This window comes from Mustela lutreola, chromosome 12 (genome assembly GCF_030435805.1).
Source record: "Mustela lutreola isolate mMusLut2 chromosome 12, mMusLut2.pri, whole genome shotgun sequence".
Taxonomy (NCBI): Eukaryota; Metazoa; Chordata; class Mammalia; order Carnivora; family Mustelidae; genus Mustela; species Mustela lutreola.
The window spans coordinates 31,091,883-31,114,167 of NC_081301.1; the positions used below are offsets into that span (position 1 = coordinate 31,091,883).

At 37.9% G+C, this 22,285-nt stretch overlaps 2 protein-coding genes and 1 long non-coding RNA gene across 7 annotated transcripts in view; 1 reads left to right on the forward strand and 2 right to left on the reverse strand.

Annotated features, from left to right (window-relative positions):
- ERP44 (endoplasmic reticulum protein 44) overlaps nt 1-6,669 on the forward strand; it is a 93,283-nt gene extending 86,614 nt beyond the window's left edge. The window contains exons 11-12 of the mRNA XM_059143537.1: nt 4,523-4,625; nt 6,435-6,669. Of these exons, the coding sequence (XP_058999520.1) occupies nt 4,523-4,625; nt 6,435-6,536 (205 nt within the window). The 3' untranslated portion in view covers nt 6,537-6,669. The remainder of the gene's footprint in view (nt 1-4,522; nt 4,626-6,434) is intronic.
- LOC131813229 (uncharacterized) lies at nt 6,589-17,289 on the reverse strand. The gene is made up of 3 exons (XR_009346676.1): nt 12,866-17,289; nt 11,837-11,999; nt 6,589-8,080 (listed from the first exon to the last, which is right to left on the reverse strand). It is a non-coding gene; the product is annotated as an uncharacterized LOC131813229 (long non-coding RNA).
- A 75-nt stretch (nt 17,290-17,364) lies between these two features.
- The window catches only part of STX17 (syntaxin 17), a 55,122-nt gene continuing 50,201 nt past the window's right edge, over nt 17,365-22,285 (reverse strand). For all 5 annotated transcript variants that reach the window (XM_059143539.1, XM_059143540.1, XM_059143538.1 and 2 more), the window contains 2 exons: nt 21,131-21,217; nt 17,365-20,429 (listed from right to left, as the gene is read on the reverse strand). In XM_059143539.1, the coding sequence (XP_058999522.1) occupies nt 20,190-20,429; nt 21,131-21,217 (327 nt within the window). In that variant the 3' untranslated portion in view covers nt 17,365-20,189. The remainder of the gene's footprint in view (nt 20,430-21,130; nt 21,218-22,285) is intronic.

Here is a 22,285-nt window from a genome sequence, read left to right on the forward strand (position 1 = left end):
AACATACTGTGTTCATGGATTGGAAGACTCAGTACTGTTTAGATGTCAGTGCTCCTCACATTTATCTATAGCTTTAATGCAATTTCAATCTAAATCTAAGTAGATTTTTTTGTAGATATAGCTGATTCTAAAATTTATATGGGGGGGTGCCTGGGTGGCTCAGTGGGTTAAGCCGCTGCCTTCGGCTCAGGTCATGATCTCAGGGTCCTGGGATCGAGTCCCGTGTCGGGCTCTCTGCTCAGCGGGGAGCCTGCTTCCCTCTCTCTCTCTCTGCCTGCCTCTCCGACTGCTTGTGATTTCTCTCTGTCAAATAAATAAATAAATAAAATCTTTAAAAAAATAAATAAATAAAATTTATATGGGAAGTTAAAACTAGAATAATTGAAACAAAACAGTCGAAAAAGAAAGGACTCATAATACCCAATTTTAAGATCTACTATATAGCTAAAATATTTATGACAGCGTAGTATCTGTGGGAAAAAATAGGTATGTGTTGCTGTGGAACAGAATAGAGAATCTAGAAATAGGCACACAAAGAGTGATTTTTCTTTTTTAAGATGGAAAGACAACTCAATGGAAGGGGGTGATCTTTCCAATAAATGGTGCTGTGGCACCTGAACATCTCCATGAAAGAAACTGCTCCTATAAAATATTAACTCAGAATTGATTGTAGACCTCAATGTGAAAGGTAAAACTATAAAACCCTTAGAAGTAAATGTAGAAACTCTGTTTGACCTTAGTATGCCCAAAGCACTATCCATAAATGAAAAAACTGATAATTGGCTTTCAACGAATTAAAAACTTTTGCTCCATAAAAGATATTGTTAGAATGCAAAGAAGATACACAAATGGCAAGTAAGCGCATGATGAGGTGTTCAACATCATTAGACATAGAGAAATGCAAATTAAAACCACAGTGAGATCCCATTATACCTTTTTTAGAATGGCTAAATTTAAGTACTTATAATACCCCAGGTGAGAATTTGGAACAGCTGGAACTCTTACACATTGCGGGTGGGGTTGCAAAATGATACAGCCACTCTAAACATTTTGGCAGGTTTTTTAAAAAGTTAAACATTATACCTCCTATATAAGCCAGTATTTATCCTAAAGAAGTTAATGTTCACACAAACACCTGTGTACAAATGTTTGTAGTAGCATTGTTCAGAATCACCAAGATCTTGAACCCAAATAGTCTTCATTGGGTAAAAGGATAAAGTAGTTGTGGTATATCCACTCAATGGAATGCTATTCAGTAAATAAAGGAACAGTTATACATGCAACAGAATGGGTGAATCTCAAAAGCAGTATGCTAGAAGCCAATCTCATGGTTACATGCTATATGATTCCAAGTACAAGACATTTTGGAAAAGGCAAATTATAGGAACAGAGAACAGATCAGTGGCTGGCAAGAGTTAGGGGGAAGTGGAGGATCTGACCAAAAAAAATTGTTATGTATCCTATTTGTGGAGATAGTAACTAGATGCTATGTGCATATGTTACGACTCAGAACTATAAGTCTAGAAGAGTGAATTCCATTGTATGTGAATTTTTAAAAAAATGCTTCTCACTGTGATATACATATGTCAAAATTCATTTAATGATACTTAACATTTGTGCATTTCACTGTACCTAAATTTTGCATCACCTAAAAATCAAAATTGAAAACAGAGAAGTGTTTAAAAGGTGGGAAAGAAGCACTTAGGTGTTTTAATTAGAAAAATTGTATCCTAATTATATCCTAAAGTATGAAAATATAATTGAATTTATTATGGCAAGGATCCCTTTATTTTCCTTTCTAGCAGATAACCATTTTTCTGTTTTCTTGACAATATACTATGATTCACTGATTGTTACTTAAAGATGGATATTTTCTGGCCATAAGCAAGATAAGAGCTCTTTTGTAATCTGTTTTCTACCACATCAATTCAGATTCCTCCTATCTCCCTTTGCCTTTTGCTCACAATTCTTTCATCTGTTGACAAGGGGAAAGAACCAAGTTAGGGAAAAAAATCCGTTTTGAGTGTTCTCTACAAATTTGTTACATATAAGATTTAATTATAAATTAGTTTTTGACTATCAGAAGCAAGTCATACTTTGTATTGGTTGCTGTCGTCTTTGGACTTTATAAAATAACAGACTTAACGGGGGCTTTATCATAAACATTGGAGACCATTTGTGATTCTTTGATTTGAATGGATATATTCACTTTGCTGTGGGTGACAATAGATGATGTCATATTTAAATTGATCTCCTCTCAGTGTTTATCTTTAGTGCATGTGCAATTTCTTCAGCACCACAGACCCTTTCAGAGGCATTTCTGTCAATACAGCTACCTGACAGTCATTTGTATTTGTAAACTGTGCTTTTGGCACCTGCTGGTCTCTGTTGCATTGGAGCTAGTGGGGAGCCAAAATGGGTGTACAATGAAGTTATTGGTTGGTACATCTCAGTGGGAGTTATTGAATGGAGGAAACAGCACTTGCAGGACCTCGGGAGAGGATAAAAGAAACTAGCAGTATGCTACCAAAAAACGATGATTTAAAAAGTGAGGCAATTCTACTCAATTAAACTGTTTATGGACCTGCATTTTAATTCTTGTAAGAGAGATGAAGAAAAGTTTCTATTTAAAATATATAATGAATTTTCGAAATGCCAGGATTTCAGTAGAAGACTAACAATTCATATGAGCAGAAATATAAATTAAAATGGTGGAAAAAATGCTTAATTTCTGAAGAAATGAAAATTGAAATGCAGGTGTCTTTTATTAAAGTAGTAAAACAAATTTAAAAAAGAAACATGTTGGCAAGACTTCAAGGAACAGGTAGACAAATAGCAAAAATGGACTGTTTTATAGGCATAACTTGCCCACACTAAGTTATTTACTCAACAGACTCTCAACTTAGGATGAGTTAACAATTTCTTGCTTTTTGTTGGTGCAAAAGCAATACGCATATAGTAGAAACTACACTTTGAATTTTGATCTTTCCCAGGCTAGTGGTGTGCACGAAGACACTCTGGTGATGCTGGCGATCAGCAGTGAGCCACAGCTCCCAGTACGCCTTGGGATCACAGGCATCAACTGACACACGTACTGGACCTGTGCAGCCACTGTTGATCACTTCCAGTACAGAATGCAATGTTACATATTAAGCACTTTATTATAAAATAGGCTTTGCATTGGATGATTTTGCTCAAGTAGGGTATTATAAGTGTTCTGAACGTGTTTAAAGTGTGCTTAGGATTTTTCAATTCAGAGAAGTTTATTGGGCTGTATCCCCTTTGCAAGTTGACGAAAGTCTATATTCCTACTCTATTGGAGACAACTCAAAGGAAATACTTAAAAAAAGAAGGCTGATAGGTGAATCTGCTTAGCTTATATTGGTCTGTTTTACTACAGTGCATGTCTCTGTAGTGCAAACTTGTTCATAGCATGAGTGATAATTAAGGGAATATTGCTAAAATAAGCAAGTTGTGTTGGTTCATACTATTTTCGTCAGAATGTTTTGAAGCCATCAAAAAAAAGTGTTTTCACCATTAAAGAGTGATTTAGGGGCACCTGGGTGGCTCGGTCAGTTAACTGACCAACTCTTGGTTTTGGCTGGGGGTCATGATCTCAGGGTTCTGGGCGGGGGGGGGAGTTTCCTTCTCTCCCTCTGCCCCACCCCCTAGTCACATGCTTGTGCGCTCTCAAAATATTTTTTAAAAGGGAGAGAATGCTTTAGTGGTGTTTGAAGACCTCCCCCAACCTAAAAAGCAAAGGAGGGTCAGTTTCATGACCTTGAGAAGTGCTTTGCTTTTCACAGTATTAAGCTGTCCAGTGGAGTGCCCATGTGGATGAAGACATTGTGAGATTTTCCCTTATGCTTGGGCGTTGGGGGGGAGGGGTGAAAAAGCTACATCCTGATTTAAATTATTTTGATAAAATTGGTTCTACTGGCAGTGAATGCCCTCAAGGACCTCAGTTCATATCTCAAAAAAGGACTTAAGGCTCTTGGTTAAGGCTACATAGGTTAACCTTGCCTACACAGTGGTGGAGGCTGAAACAGTGGTAGTATCTTTCTTCCAGGGTTTTTATAGTACTCTGGTTGCAGAGCTACATTGTTTTAAGTGGTGAGGCCCTAATGCTGTTTTTCCCTTGAGCCCTGTCATTTTTAGCATGATTTTGCAGAATATGAGGTTTTTTTAGTCACATATGTTACGGAAAATATATAAAATGCCCAACAATAAGGGATGGTTAAGTAAGTTTTAGGACAGCCTCCCAATAGACTAATGTATCTAATAAAATAAGTGTAAAAAATTTGCGAAACAAGTGCAAGAACTGGAACACAAAACTGAGCACTGCAGTTCATGATGATAACTGTATAGCAATGTTCAGCATATACCTGGCCTCTGAGAGTTATGGTAGGACTGTAGGTAAAATTTAAAGAAAAAAAAATTTCTTTAATGTTTGAAGTTGGTAAAATAGAGGTAAGTCCATTTTAGCAGTTTAAGCTAAATTTTTACTTTACTTTTGTTTTAGAATTCCTGGAAAACTCAAGCAATTCGTATTTGACTTACATTCTGGAAAATTGCACAGAGAATTCCATCATGGTCCTGACCCAACTGATATAGCCCCAGGACAGGTAGGACTCTTTTTTCTTTTTTTTTTTTTTTCCAGTGGGAACGCTCTTTTTTCTGGTTAGCCTTGAGGAGGATCTGAAGCTCTTGTACAGGCTTGAGTTTCTGCTCCTAAAGATCTCTATAATGAAATTCTGAATAGACTCTAGATAATAAATTGTTCCTTTTAAAATTAATTTTTAAAATTACAGAGCTTCAGTAAAGTTTCAAGAATGATACAAAATAGTTTCTTGATCACATAAACAGAAGTGTCCTGTGAGTATGTCCTGTGGAATATGGGTAAAAGGATTAAATACAGTTGGCTTCAAATACGGAAGTAGGAGATAAGAAGTAGAAGTAGATAGATCAGTGAAGAAGTCAGTGGATTCTGTTAACTGGGCAGGTCTTCCTCTGTGGCCAGGAGACTGACCACACTACAAAGAAAATAATGATATGGTATTCTTGCTAAACCATCCTAAGCACCTTCATCAATACAGTATTTATAATTTTTAAACTTAAGGTTTAATGCAGCTTTTCATTTGAGATTTAGAATGCTTTACAACTATTTATGAAAATTTTGTATTTGCTTTTCATGTAACTTTTAGCCTCTAAAAATTGCATTTGGATACATTATTGATTTATATCATGTCTGTTGCCATTATACTGAGAGGGAAGATGACACAAAACAAAACTCTTATTTCATATGCCCAGAACTTCATTGTTTTGCCTAAGGAACCTCCACATAGAAAAATAAAAGCTAAGTCAATTTTTCCTGAAGAATCAAATTAAGTTCAATTGTCAAGAATTCCCTTTAGGAATCCAATGACATGCTTCTTCCTTGAAGTCTGAGGTCAGATTTTTCTTTGATAATTAAGCAACTATAGAAGCAAACCATTTGTTGGCAATAACCCATAGGTGATTATTTCCCTCAGGAAAGTAGGCCTGCTTAATATTTTATCAGATTAGGGAAAAATGTTACTTACCATTATTATATTATCCTGATTTATTTCAACTTTTCCATTAGACAGCGAACTTCTATTTTATAGTGATATAATTATGGCTTAAACCAAACATGTATCTCAGTAAAAATACAAATGAAAAATGTATTAGGGAAGGGGGGTGGACATGACAAAATAAAATGGGAAATTTGCAGACATTGCTTCCCATTAATAATGGAAATAAGCCAGTATCCATGGTATGTAACATGGACACTGTGTTAACTACAGGGGATATTAAAACAGTGATGGTGTATTTGGTCATGTGGAGATAAGGGATAGACAACACACTGCCTTTCCTTTGAAATTCTTGGAAGTCACTCTTAGAGTTCTGTGTATTTTTGTCTATTGTTGATGCACAAGTAAAGTACTATAGAAATTAATTTCTTACAGTATGGAAGTGTTTATTTTCCTCCTTATGTCAACTAAATTCTGGTATCTAGGTATCGCTAAATGAAAGTTCTTTCGGTGCCTTTAATCCTCTTTGAGGTCATTTTTAAGAGAGAAGGGTTTGGGCCATCTCAGTCATGGTGGTGCTGCTTCTACAAAACAGTGTAGGAAGGCACTTAGGAGTCAGGTATTTTGTTTCCTTCCACTGCACCTCAGGAACTGTCGACAGGTCCAGAGGCAAGGGCTCTGTAGCAGCCCTGCCCTGGAGAATATTAGTAAGGGCATTTGAATAGGGAAAGTAAGATTTCAAACTTAACTCTTATCTTTGGCACACAGTAGCTATCTTCATTAAGCAAATAATTACAAGACAACTACCATTTGTCTGATACTTTTATTAAAACAGTGTAACTCCACAAAATATATTGATATGTTTTATTCTTTCTCTTTTAGCAAGTCCAAGATGTAGCAAGCAGTCCACCTGAGAGCTCCTTCCAGAAATTAGCACCCAGCGAATATAGGTATACTTTATTGAGGGATCGAGATGAGCTTTAAAAACTTGAAAAACAATTTGCAAGCCTTTCAAACAGCAGCATCAACTTACGTGGTGGAAATAGTAAACCTATATTTTCATAATTCTATGTGTATTTTTATTTTGAATAAACTGAGAGAAGTTTTGGGTTTTTAATTTTTTTTTTCTCCCCCTGACTCAAAATGCATTGTCATTTAATATAGCCTCTTTTTAAAAAATCTGTTAGGGATAAAAAAATAAAAATAAAAATCAGAGGCCTATCTTTGCTTTAAATATGTCCTTTAAAATTTTTATAAATCAAGTGAAAGGTGACATTGCCAGAAACATACCATTAACTTGCACTGCTAGGTAAGGGAGGACTTAGGGATGTCTCCTGTGTAGTATGTGCTTTTCTTTATATACAATCAATCCTGTTGGTATTTTCATTGTCACATTTCTCAAAGCTAAGAGGGTATATATTCTGGATACTTGGGAGGGGAATAAATTAAAATTTTCACACTGTGTACTGTGTTTTACTGATTGGCTGGATATTGCTTATGAAAATTCCACAGTGGTATTTTTTGGATTCTTAATATGTAACTTAAACATACTATGAAGAGGAGGAGAGCCATAAGCCAGAACATTTGGCGGAATTGTCCTTATGAATTAAGAAAAAGAAAATGAAAAGTGTTATTAAATTTCTTTGTGTTTATCTAACAAAATGGCATATGGATGGCATTTAAATCTTTGAATTATACCTAAATCTGAGATACTGGTAGAGCAGGTTACCAGTGTTGAACCAGATTATTTTTAAGGCTCCTCCTATCATGACACATTAATTTCCAAAGACGAAAACCAGCAGAGAAATTGTATTTCAGTAATTCTAATCTTCTATCTTGTAGAGTCTTGTTGTAGGTGTATAGATCAAAATCGAAGACAATAAGGCACATAATTTTTTTTTCCCCATTGTAAAATTGTTAGAGGACCCTACCCCACTAGATTCCCTGATTTCTCAGGCCTGCAATGTATAGTCAAATGGGTTCCTGTGCCAGGCCTCAGTACTGCCAGGGAACAAAACCAGAGGGAGAGGACCCTCCCTGTCATATCAGAGGCCCAATGCCCAAGGAAGACAGGTTCAAAATTGGCTTTCCTCTGGGCCTGGGTTGGTGCTATAGGCCAAGAGTCATTTTATACTTGGAGTCTAAGTCAATCCCAGTTTGGGGAAAGATTATTTTTAAGCTTAAAAGGCTGACATGTGCCATTATATGTAGTGTGTAATATATGTAACATCTTCCAATTCTTTTAAAATAAAGTTGAATATTTATAATGCATATTTAATGATTGTTGTTTTAAAAAAATCAGCCTAAAATTCTTAGTTATGCATGACTTATCCATCATTTCATTCAGAATAATAAATGTTGTTAATAAGGTGATAAGGAGCATGTTTAGTATATCTTACCAGATTGTTAATTAGAAAAGCAGGACAGAGCTTCCTCAAGGTTGAGTCTTAGTTCTGTTCAATTCATTGCTTCTAATTAATAACTCTGAAATCAGAGTTGTAGTCTTCAGGTCAGATGATGGACCAAATCTGAGGCAGTTAAAATGAAAATTCGTGAACATTCAGCAGGGCAGCGTACAACACCAAGAGCAGCATATGCAATTAACTGGAATAAGTTTATAATCCTGTAATTGGTTTTAAAAATATTTAAACAAAAGATAAACACTCAAATATTGGATTGCAGAGAGCTGACTTGAGAATAGTTATTATGAAAAAGGCCTCAAGGAACACAGGTTCAGTGTGATCGAAGATAACAGAGTGGCTGTTAAATTATATTTGAGGCTGCATGATTTAGCTTTTATGCATATTGGGTCTTAAATGTTTATTGAATAAGTGAGCTGCAAAGTGATGTTGGGTAATTTTTGTACCCTTCAAGGGCTGAGCACTCATCGGGACTGGGTGCCCCATTTTATAAAAGGGGGTTAAAAAGCTCAAGTACAAAACACCAAAACGCATTAGAAAAGATAAGTTTTTGCGGGGTGGGGGTGGTGAGGAGGCATGTGGCTAAGAAAATGAGAACGGAAGTTAGAGAAAGAATGGGAGCTGATTGTACAGGGGCTTGAATGCCAAGCTAAGAGGTTTTTACTGTATCTTACAGGCAGCAGAGATCCACTCACAGATTTTTAAGCCAGGAAGTATGTTCATGTTTAAGTTTGAGAAAGAATATTGTGGCCAGAACTAAGAGATGGAGAGGAATAGATACGACAGATGACAAAGATGTAGATTCCAAACGGATTTGTCACCAGCTGGACTTACAAAGAGAAAGTCCAGGAATGTAGAACTCCCAATTTAAGACTTCTTCCCCTCTGAACTAGGCACCAGAAAATGGTCTGGGTGCAAGTCTCCTCGTCTGTCCAGTCTGCTTTGGGCCTCAGGCTCCTCAGCTATGAAGAGGATGCAGGACTGAAGAGCAACTGAGTTGCAAAACCCAAGCTAGCAGCAGTCCCTTCTGCCTGTCAACCTGCTACATTTTTTGAGTTTTTAAAAAATTGCTCTAATAGTGAGGGGACCATAAAAGGATGAAAACTTTCTTTACATGAAATTCTAAACATGTTTCAAATAGTTAAATGAACCTGTAGAATAAGCATCTAAACCATCTCATTGAGCTCCATGATGAAGCTGTCAAAGATCACATACAAAGGAAGGAAAAATTGGCATGATAAAGGCCAAAAAGAAGAGTGAAATATAAAAATATGTTGAAATATAAAAGCTGAATGAGCTTTGCAGAAAGTGCTATGTTTGCCCAGAAGGCATTAAAAAAAACAGAAAAACCTGAGGGCAAAAAAACAGATGAAAGAGTGTAATGGATTAACAATTAAGAAAAGCAGAATAACTCAACTTGCATTTTTTCTCAGACAAGGAAATGTAGTCTAGTGTGGCTAAAATAAATTGACATTAAACAAAAAAGCAAAAGAGAAGTAAAAACAATCCTGCCACCTTAAACGATTTCACAGCTCTTTGGACCAAAGCGGATCCCAAAGAGCTGCTGGAAGTGACAGGTGCTCTGGTAGCAGCTGCTGGAAATCATGAAGAATTTGTGGCAACAGAAGACTGGAAGTGAACATAAAGTATTCCCGCTCTCAGAATAACTAAGTTAAGTTGCTGTAGCTATATTTCTAAATAAACCTCTCGTGAACCAAACTGAAATGTTAGTAATCTATATTTGGGGAAAGGGTTTATTTAAATAGGTGATAAGAATAAAACTAACCAATTTTAAGTCCAATAATTAAAGACCCTGAAGACAGTAAGTCGTTTCAGGACTTACATTGTTTTATGCTGGTTATAACTGTTTTATGTGTTCATTAAAACAGGTTGGATAGGACCTCTGCTTGGCAACTGTTTTTTAGCTGTGTTTGAATTTTTGTATGTATTTCCAAGTAATAAAACTATATTTATAAAATATTTCTATATTTTAGACTTTTTACTAATTCAGTGTGTCATAAATATCATAATGTGAACATTTTACTCTGAATCCAGATGACCAGTCACAAGCTTTTCCAGTTTTTATTTTTTAGATTACTTAATAGTACTTGAGTCAGAATGGGAAGCTGTATGAATCCTTATGTTGATAGCTCAAACCTGGCCTTCAGTTGGAAGCGCCAAAGCTCCACATTGCAGAGCACTTTGGGGGAGGGTGGCCTGCCCTTAGACAATAGGTTTTGGAGAGGAAGAGGAAAAGCGCAGCCTACAAACAGCTTTTCTAAAATGCCCCTCTCGGGACACCTGGGTGCGCAGTCAAGTAAGCATCTGCCTTTGGCTCAGGTCATAATCCCAGGTCCTGGGATCCAGTCCCACGCTGGGTTTCTTGCTCACCGGGGAGCCAGCTTCTCCCTCTGCCTGCCACTCTCCCTGCTTGTACACTCTCTCTCTCTCTCCCCCCCCCCTCTCTCTAGCGAATAAATACATAAAATATTTTTTTAAAAAAAAGTCCCCTCTCCTTCTCCCCTGCCTGGCCTAATAAACTTGTCTATCTACTCTTCAGTGCCCAGGACAGTGACCACCCACTGTGGTCCCACAGCCCTCTGTGTATTTTAGAAGATCCAGTCTAATTCATGTACAGAAGTACATGAATCCCTTTCCCTTATATCATGTGAATGTCAAAGATGCAGGAACTCCTCTAATTTTGTATTCCCAGCAAGCTAGAGCACCATAGGATCAATAATTCTTACGGAAAAATAAAAGCCAAATTACATAATAAATGAACAAAGGGCAAGAAATTATCTCCATAACTAGAATGGACTCTGCTCCAGGAAAATTAATAGAGACTGCCCTTTTTCTCTATTAATAACTATACTGTAGGGGTGCCTAGGTGGTGCAGTCAGTTAAGTATCAGGCTCTTGGTTTCAGCTCAGGTTGTGACCTCAGGGTTGGGGGATGGAGCCCTGCATGGGGCTCCACACTTAGTGGGGAGTCTGCTTGAGAACTCTCTCCCTGTGCCCCTTTTGCTCTCTCCCTCTCAAATTAATAAATCATAAAAAAATACCTTGCAGTAATAGTAAAGCATTGCTAGGAACTGCTGCCCTGTGTTCCAGCTCTGGGCTACTCAGAAGATCGTGTACTTGCCTATTTGTGCTGTGTCTCATTTTACTTAACTGGGATGGGTGACAGGAAGGAAACTGCGTGGCCATTCTCCTGATGCCATCTGTAAACTTCTACATGACACAGGGAGGACCAGATCAATCTTGGAAGCCTGATACTACGATTGTTTCCTTGCCCTAACCACTGCCCAGAAAGACATCTATTCTGACTTACCAATTCTTCATTATCTTCATAATGAGCATGGCTTTCTGATTTAACACATTGTTTAATAGTCCATTTCAGAATTTTTCTAGATTATAAGGTAAATTACCTGGTCTGTGGCTTCTGAAATAGAACTTAACCCCTTAAATTTTAAACTTTTGCCCAAGCTCTGTGTTCTGGCACCTTTTTTGTTTTCTGGTCCCTCAGAAATTATGGGTAGTGCTTTACAGTCACATCTGTAAGTTCCCACTAACCTTAGAGGATGCTTTTTATCTAAGCCTACAAAAAATAAATTCTTTTATCAGATGCTTTTTTGAGGGGGAGGGAGGGAACAACTCTGCACTTACTTTCATTGCCTTTATCACTAGGGTGGCCATGTAAGATTTTCATCCAAACCAGGACGTTTGAGAGTGAAAAGCAGCATTAGTAATAATTACACTAGGACGCAATGTAAAAAAAAGACTGTCCCAGACAAACAAGGATGTATCATCACCCTATACCCACCTGCACCTGTTCTACAGTTTCATGTTTGGGTATCATTCTTACCAGAGATGAAAAAGATTTACTCCGGGGCGTCTGGGTGGCTCAGTTAAGCAGCTAACTTTGGCTCAGTTCGTGGGATCGAGCCCCACTTCGGGTTCCCTGCTCGGTGGGAAGCCTGCTTCTCCCTCTCCCACTCCCCCTGCTTGCGTTCCCTCTCGCTGTGTCTCTGTCAAACAAATACATAAAAATCTTAAAAAAAAAAAAAAAAAGATTTACTCTCAACCAGTCATGTGTCATCATAAGACCACATTCTTAATGAGCCCTTTTAAAAAGTCATTTTAAGAATTCTTGGTATTTCTATAAAGTCTCCACTCATTTTAGGTGTCTCCCTAACATTATTCTTGTAGATCCCTTTTTCATTAATGTGCTATTCCTTTAAACTTTAGGAAAAAACAGCAACAATTATAATAATAGTAGCCACTTATATTCGTACAGTTACGGCACGCCAGCCTCCATTCTAGACACTTAACATGTATTAATTTTTTTTCATCTTCATGACCGCCCTGTAAGACAGGCTAGGTATCAACAAGGAAGGGAAAATTCAAGAAGGGGAAGGCTAGAGCAGTCCTGAGTTGCTGACCCTCACCCTAACCCACATAACAGGCAGCAGTCGGTTAGAGACAAACGTAGAGAGGAAAGGAAGGCAACTAATGTGCATGAAGAATCCCTAAGTGCCAAGCACTCTATTCCTTTTTATTCCTATCAGCTCACTGAGAGGCTGTTTTGTGGGAAACGTACATCAACTTGGGTACTGGAGACCTTGGTCAAAATCCTGTCCCATGCCTTTAACTTCACCTCTGCCCTTTCTTAATTCCAGTCTCTGCCTGCCTAACAGAGCAATTAAATTCCTGCTGCTACTGTGTTTCAGTGCTAGGCGATCAGATTATAAATCCTTCCTGGGTGCCTACTGTTCTGACCCCATCAATCCTATGGTTAAGACAGAAGATAAACCCAACTTTTCCATACACTTCTTCAGGTCCTATATCTTCTCTAAGTCAAGACTTTTAGCTGAAATAAGAGAAATATCTTTACCTCCAAATGCTTAAATGTCCAATTCATGGCTCCCAAGTCTTGGAGGTGTTTTCCAGATTTCTTCTGTTGCATCACTCCGTCCTAAGTTAATATACAAAAGTGAGTACTGAGCAAAGGTCTGATAGATCTTAGAAGGCTTTTTCACATTTCCATACATATCCACCGAGATACGTATGGCACAACAGACGTGCTAGGCCCTCATAATTCATTACCCTGAAGTTTCTTGGGGCGTATCATTTCTTTCCCTCTTCTCATCACTGTTATTTTAAGTGATAAAATATTCTAACAAGCAGATGATCTAGTCCCTGTCCTGAAAGCAGCTTAAAATCTAGTTGGTAAGATCGTATCACCACAAATGGAAGAAGTTTATAGCTATGAAGAACATTGCAGAATTTGCCACAACTGAATGAAGCCAGTGAATTGTAGTGGTTAAGAAGTAGTGTAGAAATGGGAAACTGGACCATGAAAGTCTTGGGCACTAACAGGTAAGTTTCATGGCTATTTATTTTCTCAGTGGGTTTTCAATATTTATGGAATGAATAGGATGACAGGACGAAAACAGGCATTCAGTATGAAGTAGGGGATCTCACAGCGGAGAGACACGCAAGCACAAATCATTTCTTGCATGTGGGAAAGGAAAGCAAATATGTCAAATATGCCACACACTCCAGCAAGGTGAGGTTTACTAACTTCCTTGGCAAGGAAGGCAAAAGGAAGAACTCCTAGGGTTCTACCAGTCTTTTCTGATACAAACCAACAGATCGATTCCTTTAAACAAAGAATTATTAAGTTAAAAACATGTATAACCACCCCAGTCTACACTTCCATCTTCATCACTCTCAAGTTTAGCTCCTTGGTTTTCTCTGAGCACACTACGTTCTTTCATGTTTTCAATCCTTTGTACATGGAACTCCTCTGCCACCTCGAAGCCCACAGCTTCCTCCAGTCAGCCATAACCTTCTTCCAGGCATCAAGAAAAGTACATGAGCTTGGGTATAGGAGACCTTGGTCAAAATCCTGTCAAACGCCTTCCTCTTACCAAGCTTTCCCCTTCTCTTCCAGGCAGCAAATCACTCCATCTTCTGTGCCTTCATCCTACTTTGTTTATTCTTCTTTTAAGGTACTAACCACGTGTTACTGTGATTTACTTGCTTTACGTACCTGAATTCATTAGCTTGAATGATTTAACAAGGGTAGATTCCATAGGTCTAAGATTTTTCTATGTATGGTGGCCCTGGTATGCAACACACAACAGGCATTCAATTCAGTATTTGTTGAATGAATTTATTGCATGTTTCCTTATACAAGCACCACTCAACAACACAATTAATTCAGTAAGCTTTACAGAATTTGTAGATATTCTCACCATTGGGCCTTTTCTTGTGCTGACCCTTGCTAACATCAAGGGTTTAACAATAAAACGGAAAATATCTTAGAGGGTTTAATTAATGAAACCCAGGTAAACATCTTTTTAATGATTGACCATAATACAAGAAAATCTCAAGTACTTGAGAAATGTATGAATAACATATATTCTTGAGTTGTTTTTCTCAAATATTTATTAGTCAGGTTTCTCACAGGAGCTAGACAATGGTCCATTCAAGGCTGGAGTATCTATGCTGCTGAAGAGAAATCCCCATGCTCTGGCTATCAGATGCACAGGTGACAAAACTGACAATTTTAGGGGTTAATTAAATGTAATTTCTTCTGGAGGGACAAAAGATTTTCCTTAAGAAACAACTTTTAGGCTGATCAGTTGTGTAAAATGCAGTACTACAGAATTTTACAAATGTAAACAGTTTATTACCAGTTCATAATTTCACCATGGGAAAAAAACCCTTAAAATCATGTTTATGGAATGTCTGATTCTCAGTGGCACTGTCAGTTGGTGAGTAGTTGAGTTTGAAGAGATAAAGCTAGAGCCAGAATAGGGAAAGTTGTGAATGCTCACCTAAGGGTTTTGAACTTTATTGAGTATTCAGGGGAGCCACTGCTGAAATATTTCAGCAGAAAAATGGCCAAGGGACCTGGTTTTCATTCTTGTGGCACTGATGTGAGGAATGGCTTAAAGTTGGGGGAAGTGAGATAGGGGGTAAGAGGTAACACAGTCTTTTACTAGAGTGATGACTATGAACACATTTAGAAATAGATGCCACTAATATTCAAAGTAGAACTGACAGAAGCCAGTAAGAAGCTACATATGAAGAATGGAGAGTGTCAAGTTGCTAACTACTGAGGTTTATGGTTGGCAAATCCCAGACTGGAATAGGAGAAGGCAGCCACCGCTGAGAAAAAAGGCTTATCAGGGGAAAGACAAAGCCCAAATTAGCACTGTGTTCTCCTAATGCCCCATCCAATTTTCTTTTCACTATAGCTACTGCCTGATCTGGAATTTTAGCTTGTCTGAAAGACCATAAGCCTCAGCATACAACTTGATATGGCAGAACAAAACTTCAGTTGAATTACTTTGAGGGTTTTTGTTTTTCTTAGACCTTGGTATAATTCTAGCTGTTGTGCCAACTAGCTTTGATCTTGGGCAAATCATTTTTATTCAATTTATTTTTTATTCAATTTATTTCTTTTGTTAATTTTGCACAGATATATCTATCTCCAAAAATAATTTGAGAGTGGCAATGTGGACAATAATATTCATCTTTTGCCTTGATCATTTATAATACTGAAGAAGTTCCTCTGTAAAGTGGTGTCAAATTATTGAATATAAACAGCAAGAACCACCTGTTAGAAACAAAATGTTGTTAAAAACACAAACAGAACCTAAACTGCTTACATTAATTTAGGCTCCCAGGGAAGCTTTCCTACCTTTTATTAGTCCTATGATTCCTTACAAACATTATCTAACATTCATTAAGTACCAGAGAGCTAAAGCCACATGGTACTTTAAGAGAACACGTCCATTTCACAGGAGAACCTTTCCCCCAGGCTTTTCATCATCCTTTCTCCCAGATTTTATGTGGCAGCAATGAAGGGCAAAGGAACCCTGAGAAACACCTTTCAGTTTTAAGTTAACACAAAGCATGGCTTGGTGCGGTTTCTGTTCTGTGCGGAGAAATGCTGCACATTTCATACTTACATTTCAGGTTTCCTCACCTTCCTGTGATTGGTATGACCAGTATTCAGTCCTACTCCTGTGCAAACTACTTATGGCATAGGTAGTCCACAGAGATAGGTTTTCAGACTTGCAGGAGTCTCTCTTTATAGCATTCAGCTTCAGTATACCAAAAGTTCTTGCTCTAGGAGCTCTGGCCAGCATACCCCCTGTCTGGGCACCTGCAGGTTATCGGCTCCAGCACAGGGAAGTAGGAGAGCAAAACCATCAGAAGAAAAACAAAACTAAGAATGGAAGAGAGGAGAGGTCATAAGGACAACGGGGTGTAATCCATGACTAATACACACGGAGATGGCTCTTCTATTTACTTTGCAAAATGTCTTTGGAGGCAATTCCAAAAGAAAAGTTTCAAAAATGTTCTAATAATAGTGTCACTAGTGTAAGTACGTGACTTCCCAAGAGTACCATTTTAAAAGATAGCAATTATTTGATTCTATGAGTTATGATAGGTTTAAGAAAAAAACATTTCATTTTTAATACAAAAAGCATCGCTGAAGAGATGGCTATAACCCATGGTATACAAGGAAATTTGTAGGACATGTAGGTGGGTTAGAAGCATTTTTAATTTTACAGTCTAAGGACCAAATTCAGCACTAGGTACTTCTGCATCAGCCACTATTAAAAACTTAGAGGCTGCAGGACAGTTCCTGAAAAGACTAAAAACAAAAAACTGCAAATGCACATGTAATTTCACAGCAAGCCTGCCTTACAGAATATACTGGTGTTCGGGTGAAGCAGGATGAATGGCCCACCTCGATTTTATGTACAGAAGTAGCATAGTGGAGGAATAACAGATTTTTGTAGTTCAAGAGACCCAGTTAACATCCCCTGGCTTCAACATTTCACAGCTGAATAACCCTCTGTAAGTCATTTAACTTCTCTGAGACTCTGTTTCCTTACCTGTAAAATGCCTAGTGAAGTGCCTGGAAAACAGAAGATATTCAATAAATATCAGTTTCTCCATGGGGTGTTTTCTTCTTTTCAAACAAAGGGTCACAACCATTGGTAGATTATGAAATCAATTTGGTAGGTTGCAACCAGCAATATTTTAAAAACAAATAAAAAATATCGGAGTACACTATACGTAATAGTATTCTCCATTATAAATAAACTGAGTTTTGATATAAATGCATTTTTTACTGTGGGTTACAACCACAAAGTTTTAAAGTGTGCTCTACAGAAAAATTCTCAGATTATTATATCACAAAGTCTTTAGAAAAACAAAAAAGGTCTTTAGGAGCACTACCTTTTTCCAATGGACCGCTATACACCACCCCACTCATTCTGCACTTTCCCCCCTGTGTAAATTTTAAGAACTTAATCAAAGTAACCCTTACCTTCTAACTTGAATATAGTAAAAATAAGACATGAATCACAGAGAAGATGAATTTAATCGGATACCCTAGGGCATTAAATTCAGTTTAAGATTGGTTTCTGTGTCATATTAATTAGTTCATACCTCTAAACACTTGATAGTTTATTATAGTTGATTAAACACTTCTAGAAAGTTCTACCAAAGGTTAGCTTTTAGATTCTATTACAGGGAAATTAGACAGAATTTCTAAATGGTTTTAAATTATAAGACTTTTTAAAACAACTAAAATTTACCTGAGCATGAAGGCTGGTAGGGTAATATTCCAATCCTGATGAGTAATAAAAATGAAAAGGCCTATTTGAGCACATAGAGTGGTGTCCCAAACTGGCTGATGAAAAATGAGAGATCCTCAAACAAAATATAAACTTCAGTTACAGGCCTCCTCTCTCCTCCAGTTCCCAGTGTAAAACTAGCCTGACAGGATAATAAGTCCCTAGGGCCATTAAGATGGTGGGCTAAAGGTAGGGGCACCTGGGTGGCACAGTCAGTTAAGGAACCAACTCTTGGTTTTAGCTCGGGTCATGATCTCAGGGTTGTGAGATCAAGCCCCGCATCAAGTTCCATGCGCTCAGTCTGGAGTCTGCTTAAGATTCTCTCCCTCTTGCTCTGCCCCTCCCTCTCAAGCTGTCTCTAAAATAAATAAATCAACCTTTAAAAAAAAAAAAAGGATGGTGGGCTAAAAAGCATAGCCAATTGTGGGTTGGCAGAGAGGGAATGATATGGAGCAAGGAAGACTGGGCCATGTTGAAGGGAAGAATACTCAGAAACTACAGAATTCAATAATTACAGCTGAATCTTGATGAAACTGTATCTTAAATTCTTTGTTTTAGCTGACCAGGCCAGACTGGCCATCGTTGGAGTTACTCTATGGGACTGAAGTTTAGCAATCTTGTTTTAAAAAAGCACCCTGGATGAATCTGATCCCCATTCTGGTTTGAATACCCTGTGTTAAAGGGACAGCAAAGATCAGAAAATATTTTAAAAAGTGTAGTTCCAAAGTAATTATCCTAGCCTTACAGGTATCCAGTATCAAATACCGTATCAGAACTGGACACTTATTCAAGGCACTTCCTTCTTGGTACTATACTGAAGATACAATTCTCAGATAGCAATACTTGATATTTTCCAGTTATTTAATGCCAGTAAGAAATGATGCTTTCTCTTCATTAGAATTCATTGGTAAAAGTAAAAAAAAAAAGTGTAAGTCTGGCTATATTAGACAAAGAAAAGTATCAAGCAAACAATAAAAATTATTAAGAATAACTCAACAAGAGAGAAATGATAAGCATTCAACCACCTGAGGAATCTGTTTGGCTCCTGAGCTCACACATTTTGTGGTACAGGTGACCATTCCTCTACTCTCAGAAAACAGTAAAGATTAAGGCAAAAGGTGGCTCCTTCCTATTTCAAATGAACTGGGGGTACAGGATGAGGCTACCTGTGATTTTCAATTATTTTTTCACAAAATTAAAACCTTTTTGTTATTTGGGTTGGGCGGGGCCATGTTTGCTGTCAATGTCAAGTATTGGAATTAGCACCACAAATCCTTCATCAGGATCACTCTTGGCACCAGGCTTTGTCTATCATCTTGAATATGAGGAAAGGTGAGCAGGAACGCCACTCCCAGGAAGAGACAACAGCTGGGAAAAGTAAAGCATAGGAGACAGCAAAGCCTGGGGAAAAGGATGGTGGTTAACAGAAGTGAGGTAGAAAGCTAGTTCTTAGCTCCCCAAAAGGCCAGCTGAAAAGACACAGGGTCAGAGATTCCCCGCATGGCTGGTACATCAGTCTCTTAAAATTGTAAGATGCCCCAAGAAATGATCTGGTACCCCCTGCTACCTGCTTATTTTTTACCTCAAACTCTAACAATGTTGGAAATATTTGAGATTTCCTTTCTTTCTTTTACCTAGAGGTTATAGGAAAGGATGAATGGATATGGGAGACAATACAAGAAAGCAGATTAGGAGAAAAGTCCTCATTACACATGGGTAGAATTCACCCCACAAGTCAAAGAACTTTGCAGAATTACAAGGGAGGGAAGGCAGAGGGCACTAGATTTTTGAGTTGTTAAGAGGCAGGCTGACAGACCAAGCTTAGTGACTGGCTTAATAGTCTCCTATCACTTGAGATTCTGTGTTCTTTATTTAAAAAGATAGAAGGAAGAGTTCAAAGAAGCCAGTGTCACAAATTAAGGTATCTCAAAGAGAAGCTGCACCTCTCTTTCCATTTTCTTTTACTATTAGTGTCCTTCACCAGAAAATACAGGTGGACCAAACTATAAAAGGGTTCACCAAATGGACTCCATTATGTGGTTCACCTGTGCCCCTGACTAGATCCTGATTTCCTTATTTGATAAGAAAGGCTCTTGAACTCCCCATTCTTTTCTTTGTTAACAGGCCTAAATAACCTCCTATATATAAGAGATCAATAAGCATATTTTCAATATACTTAGTCTTAGGGTCTCCAAGTAGGGTTATGGAATACACCAGCCTTCCATAAACCATCATGTCCACACATCTCGAGTCCTTATCAAAGTTAAAAATTCATTTTTCACATTTCTAGGCAGAAAATCTGGTCCTTGGCAGTCTTTAAACTTTACCTGACATTACACACCCTCAGCCCAGGCTCCTCGATCTCTAACATCTCTCTAACACTCCAGCAAACAACAAAATATATCTGCTTATCACAGTTCAATCCCATTTGAGCATCTATAGCCACTATCTTGACATAATCATGTTCCAAAAGCTGACTGAGTGTCCAACAGCAGCAAAGGTCCTCATTAGGATAGACACATTGGCGCCAATAATGCTGAAGTTTGGTTTTTAACTGCATTTTTTGTCAGTTTGGCTGGGAAGATCTGGACAGCTGGAAGTGAGCTTCTCCATCATTTTCTGTTTCTTTCTTTGTATCAATTTTCCACCTGTGAAGCCCAACACCCCACCACCAAGTGCAGCTGCAATTCCTGCCACTTTGAAGCCTGCGAGGAGGCCAATCGGACCCCCTACCACTCCTCCGATGAGTGCACCTGCCACAGGCAGAGCTGCCAGCTTGTATTTTGCAGCCTGTAAAAAAAAAAAAAAAAAAAAAAAATTCAATTTAGAAATTGAGTTGAGAATATCCGCCTGTGGTGATGTGCATTTTCCTCTCATTACTCCTGGAAATGCCTCTTTAACTCTTGGTACATAATGAACCTTAGAGCTCAGGAGAGGAGGCAGTATTCCACAGGTACTACAATTTTCCCGATCTCAGAATTTGGAGAAATGAGCTACGAAAAGTGGACTATCACAAACGGATTTTACTTGCAAAACAATCAATCCACTAACTATCTAGCAAGCTTACTTAAACAGTTTCGGCGGCTACAGATAACCCCAAAGCTTTTATGTTGCATAGACATTATTCTGTGCTATATACCTGGGGTTCTATGGGAAATAGATGGTCCCACCCCACATGTACACTCTTGCCCCTACTGGATTCTGGTGACACTTTACTCTCTGAACTTCCGCAAATATTCCCTTATAATACCAAAATGCCTTAGAGTGGGGCTTTGGTTTATCCTCTCAAAAATTTCTCTCCCGATAGAACGAATCTTAGAGTAGAATATTACAACAGTCATTGATTTCTTGCACTACCAATGTGTCATTTGTTCCTTATTTCCTTAATTGCTGGTTCGCTCCACATTAAAGAGAGCAGATCAATTGGGTTAATACTACAGATTCCTGGGAGCCAGAGTACCATTGATTTGTCAGCAGGAGCAGAATCTTACCTTCCCCAAGTTTTTGGTTCCCTCTTCAACATTCACAGCAGCTCTGTTGACATGGTCTTCAATGCTGTCAATCTTCTCCTGCTGAGACTAGATGCAAAGGAATTATGAGTGAGCATTCCTGCTGGGGAGCAGCAGTCAGCCAATACACACTATTTTAATTCCTGTAATCAGGATCCCGTGTACTACAGCTTTGTAGTCTGAATAGTGGTTCATTACTAGCGTCTGATAAACTATGCCGAAAGTATAAATTCATTTGTATAAAAAAGAGGGTGATTTAATTATTAGATAATAAAAGGGTGGCACCTTTATAGGAAAAAGCATCTCACACTAACATTCATTCAAACATACAAACATATTATTCTCCAAATGAATCTACTTTGTCAGAGAAGAAAAATCCAAATAAGCATTTACACGTCATGTTGAGGTTGATAAAAAACAAAAACAAAATCAAACAAAAAACTTTAACTTATCTTCTTTGAAGATTCAAATATTTAAAACAGGCAAATTTGCCTTAGGAGTAAAAGGCCCTTGGATCCAATAAAATCAAATGATTACTTTTAAAAATGAGAATACAATTTGGTGTGATCTATCACAAAAACTTTCTACTTGTGATATACAGTAGGGAGCAGTGAATGAATTTACTGTTCTAAACTTCACACCTGTACACTTTAATACATTTTAAAATCATGACAAGTTAAAATGTTTCAGATCAAAGATATTAATAAAGCATTCTACAAAAAAATGGCAACACCTGTTCTGACACAATAACACTTGTGACTCACGGAACCTCGGAGTGAATGGGAAGAATGACTTTACCCCTCAGAGGTGTGAAGCCCCATTACATTTCTCAGAACTGATTACTGGACCTCAGCTCAAACACCTCCAGTGATAGGAACTCATTACTTGCCACAGGAACACAATCCCATTTTAAGTAAAAATTAGACAGAATTTATATACAATAATTTTGAGGGTACAGAATGATGAATTCTGACAAATGTATAAAACTCAAGTAACCACTATCACATCAATATATAGACTAGGATTTTGTTTGTTGGTTTCGAAAGATTCATTTATTTACTTTAGAGAGCAAAAGAGAGTGCACATGCACACGGTGGAGAGGGATAGAAAGAGAGGGAGGGGGAGAGTCTTAAGCAC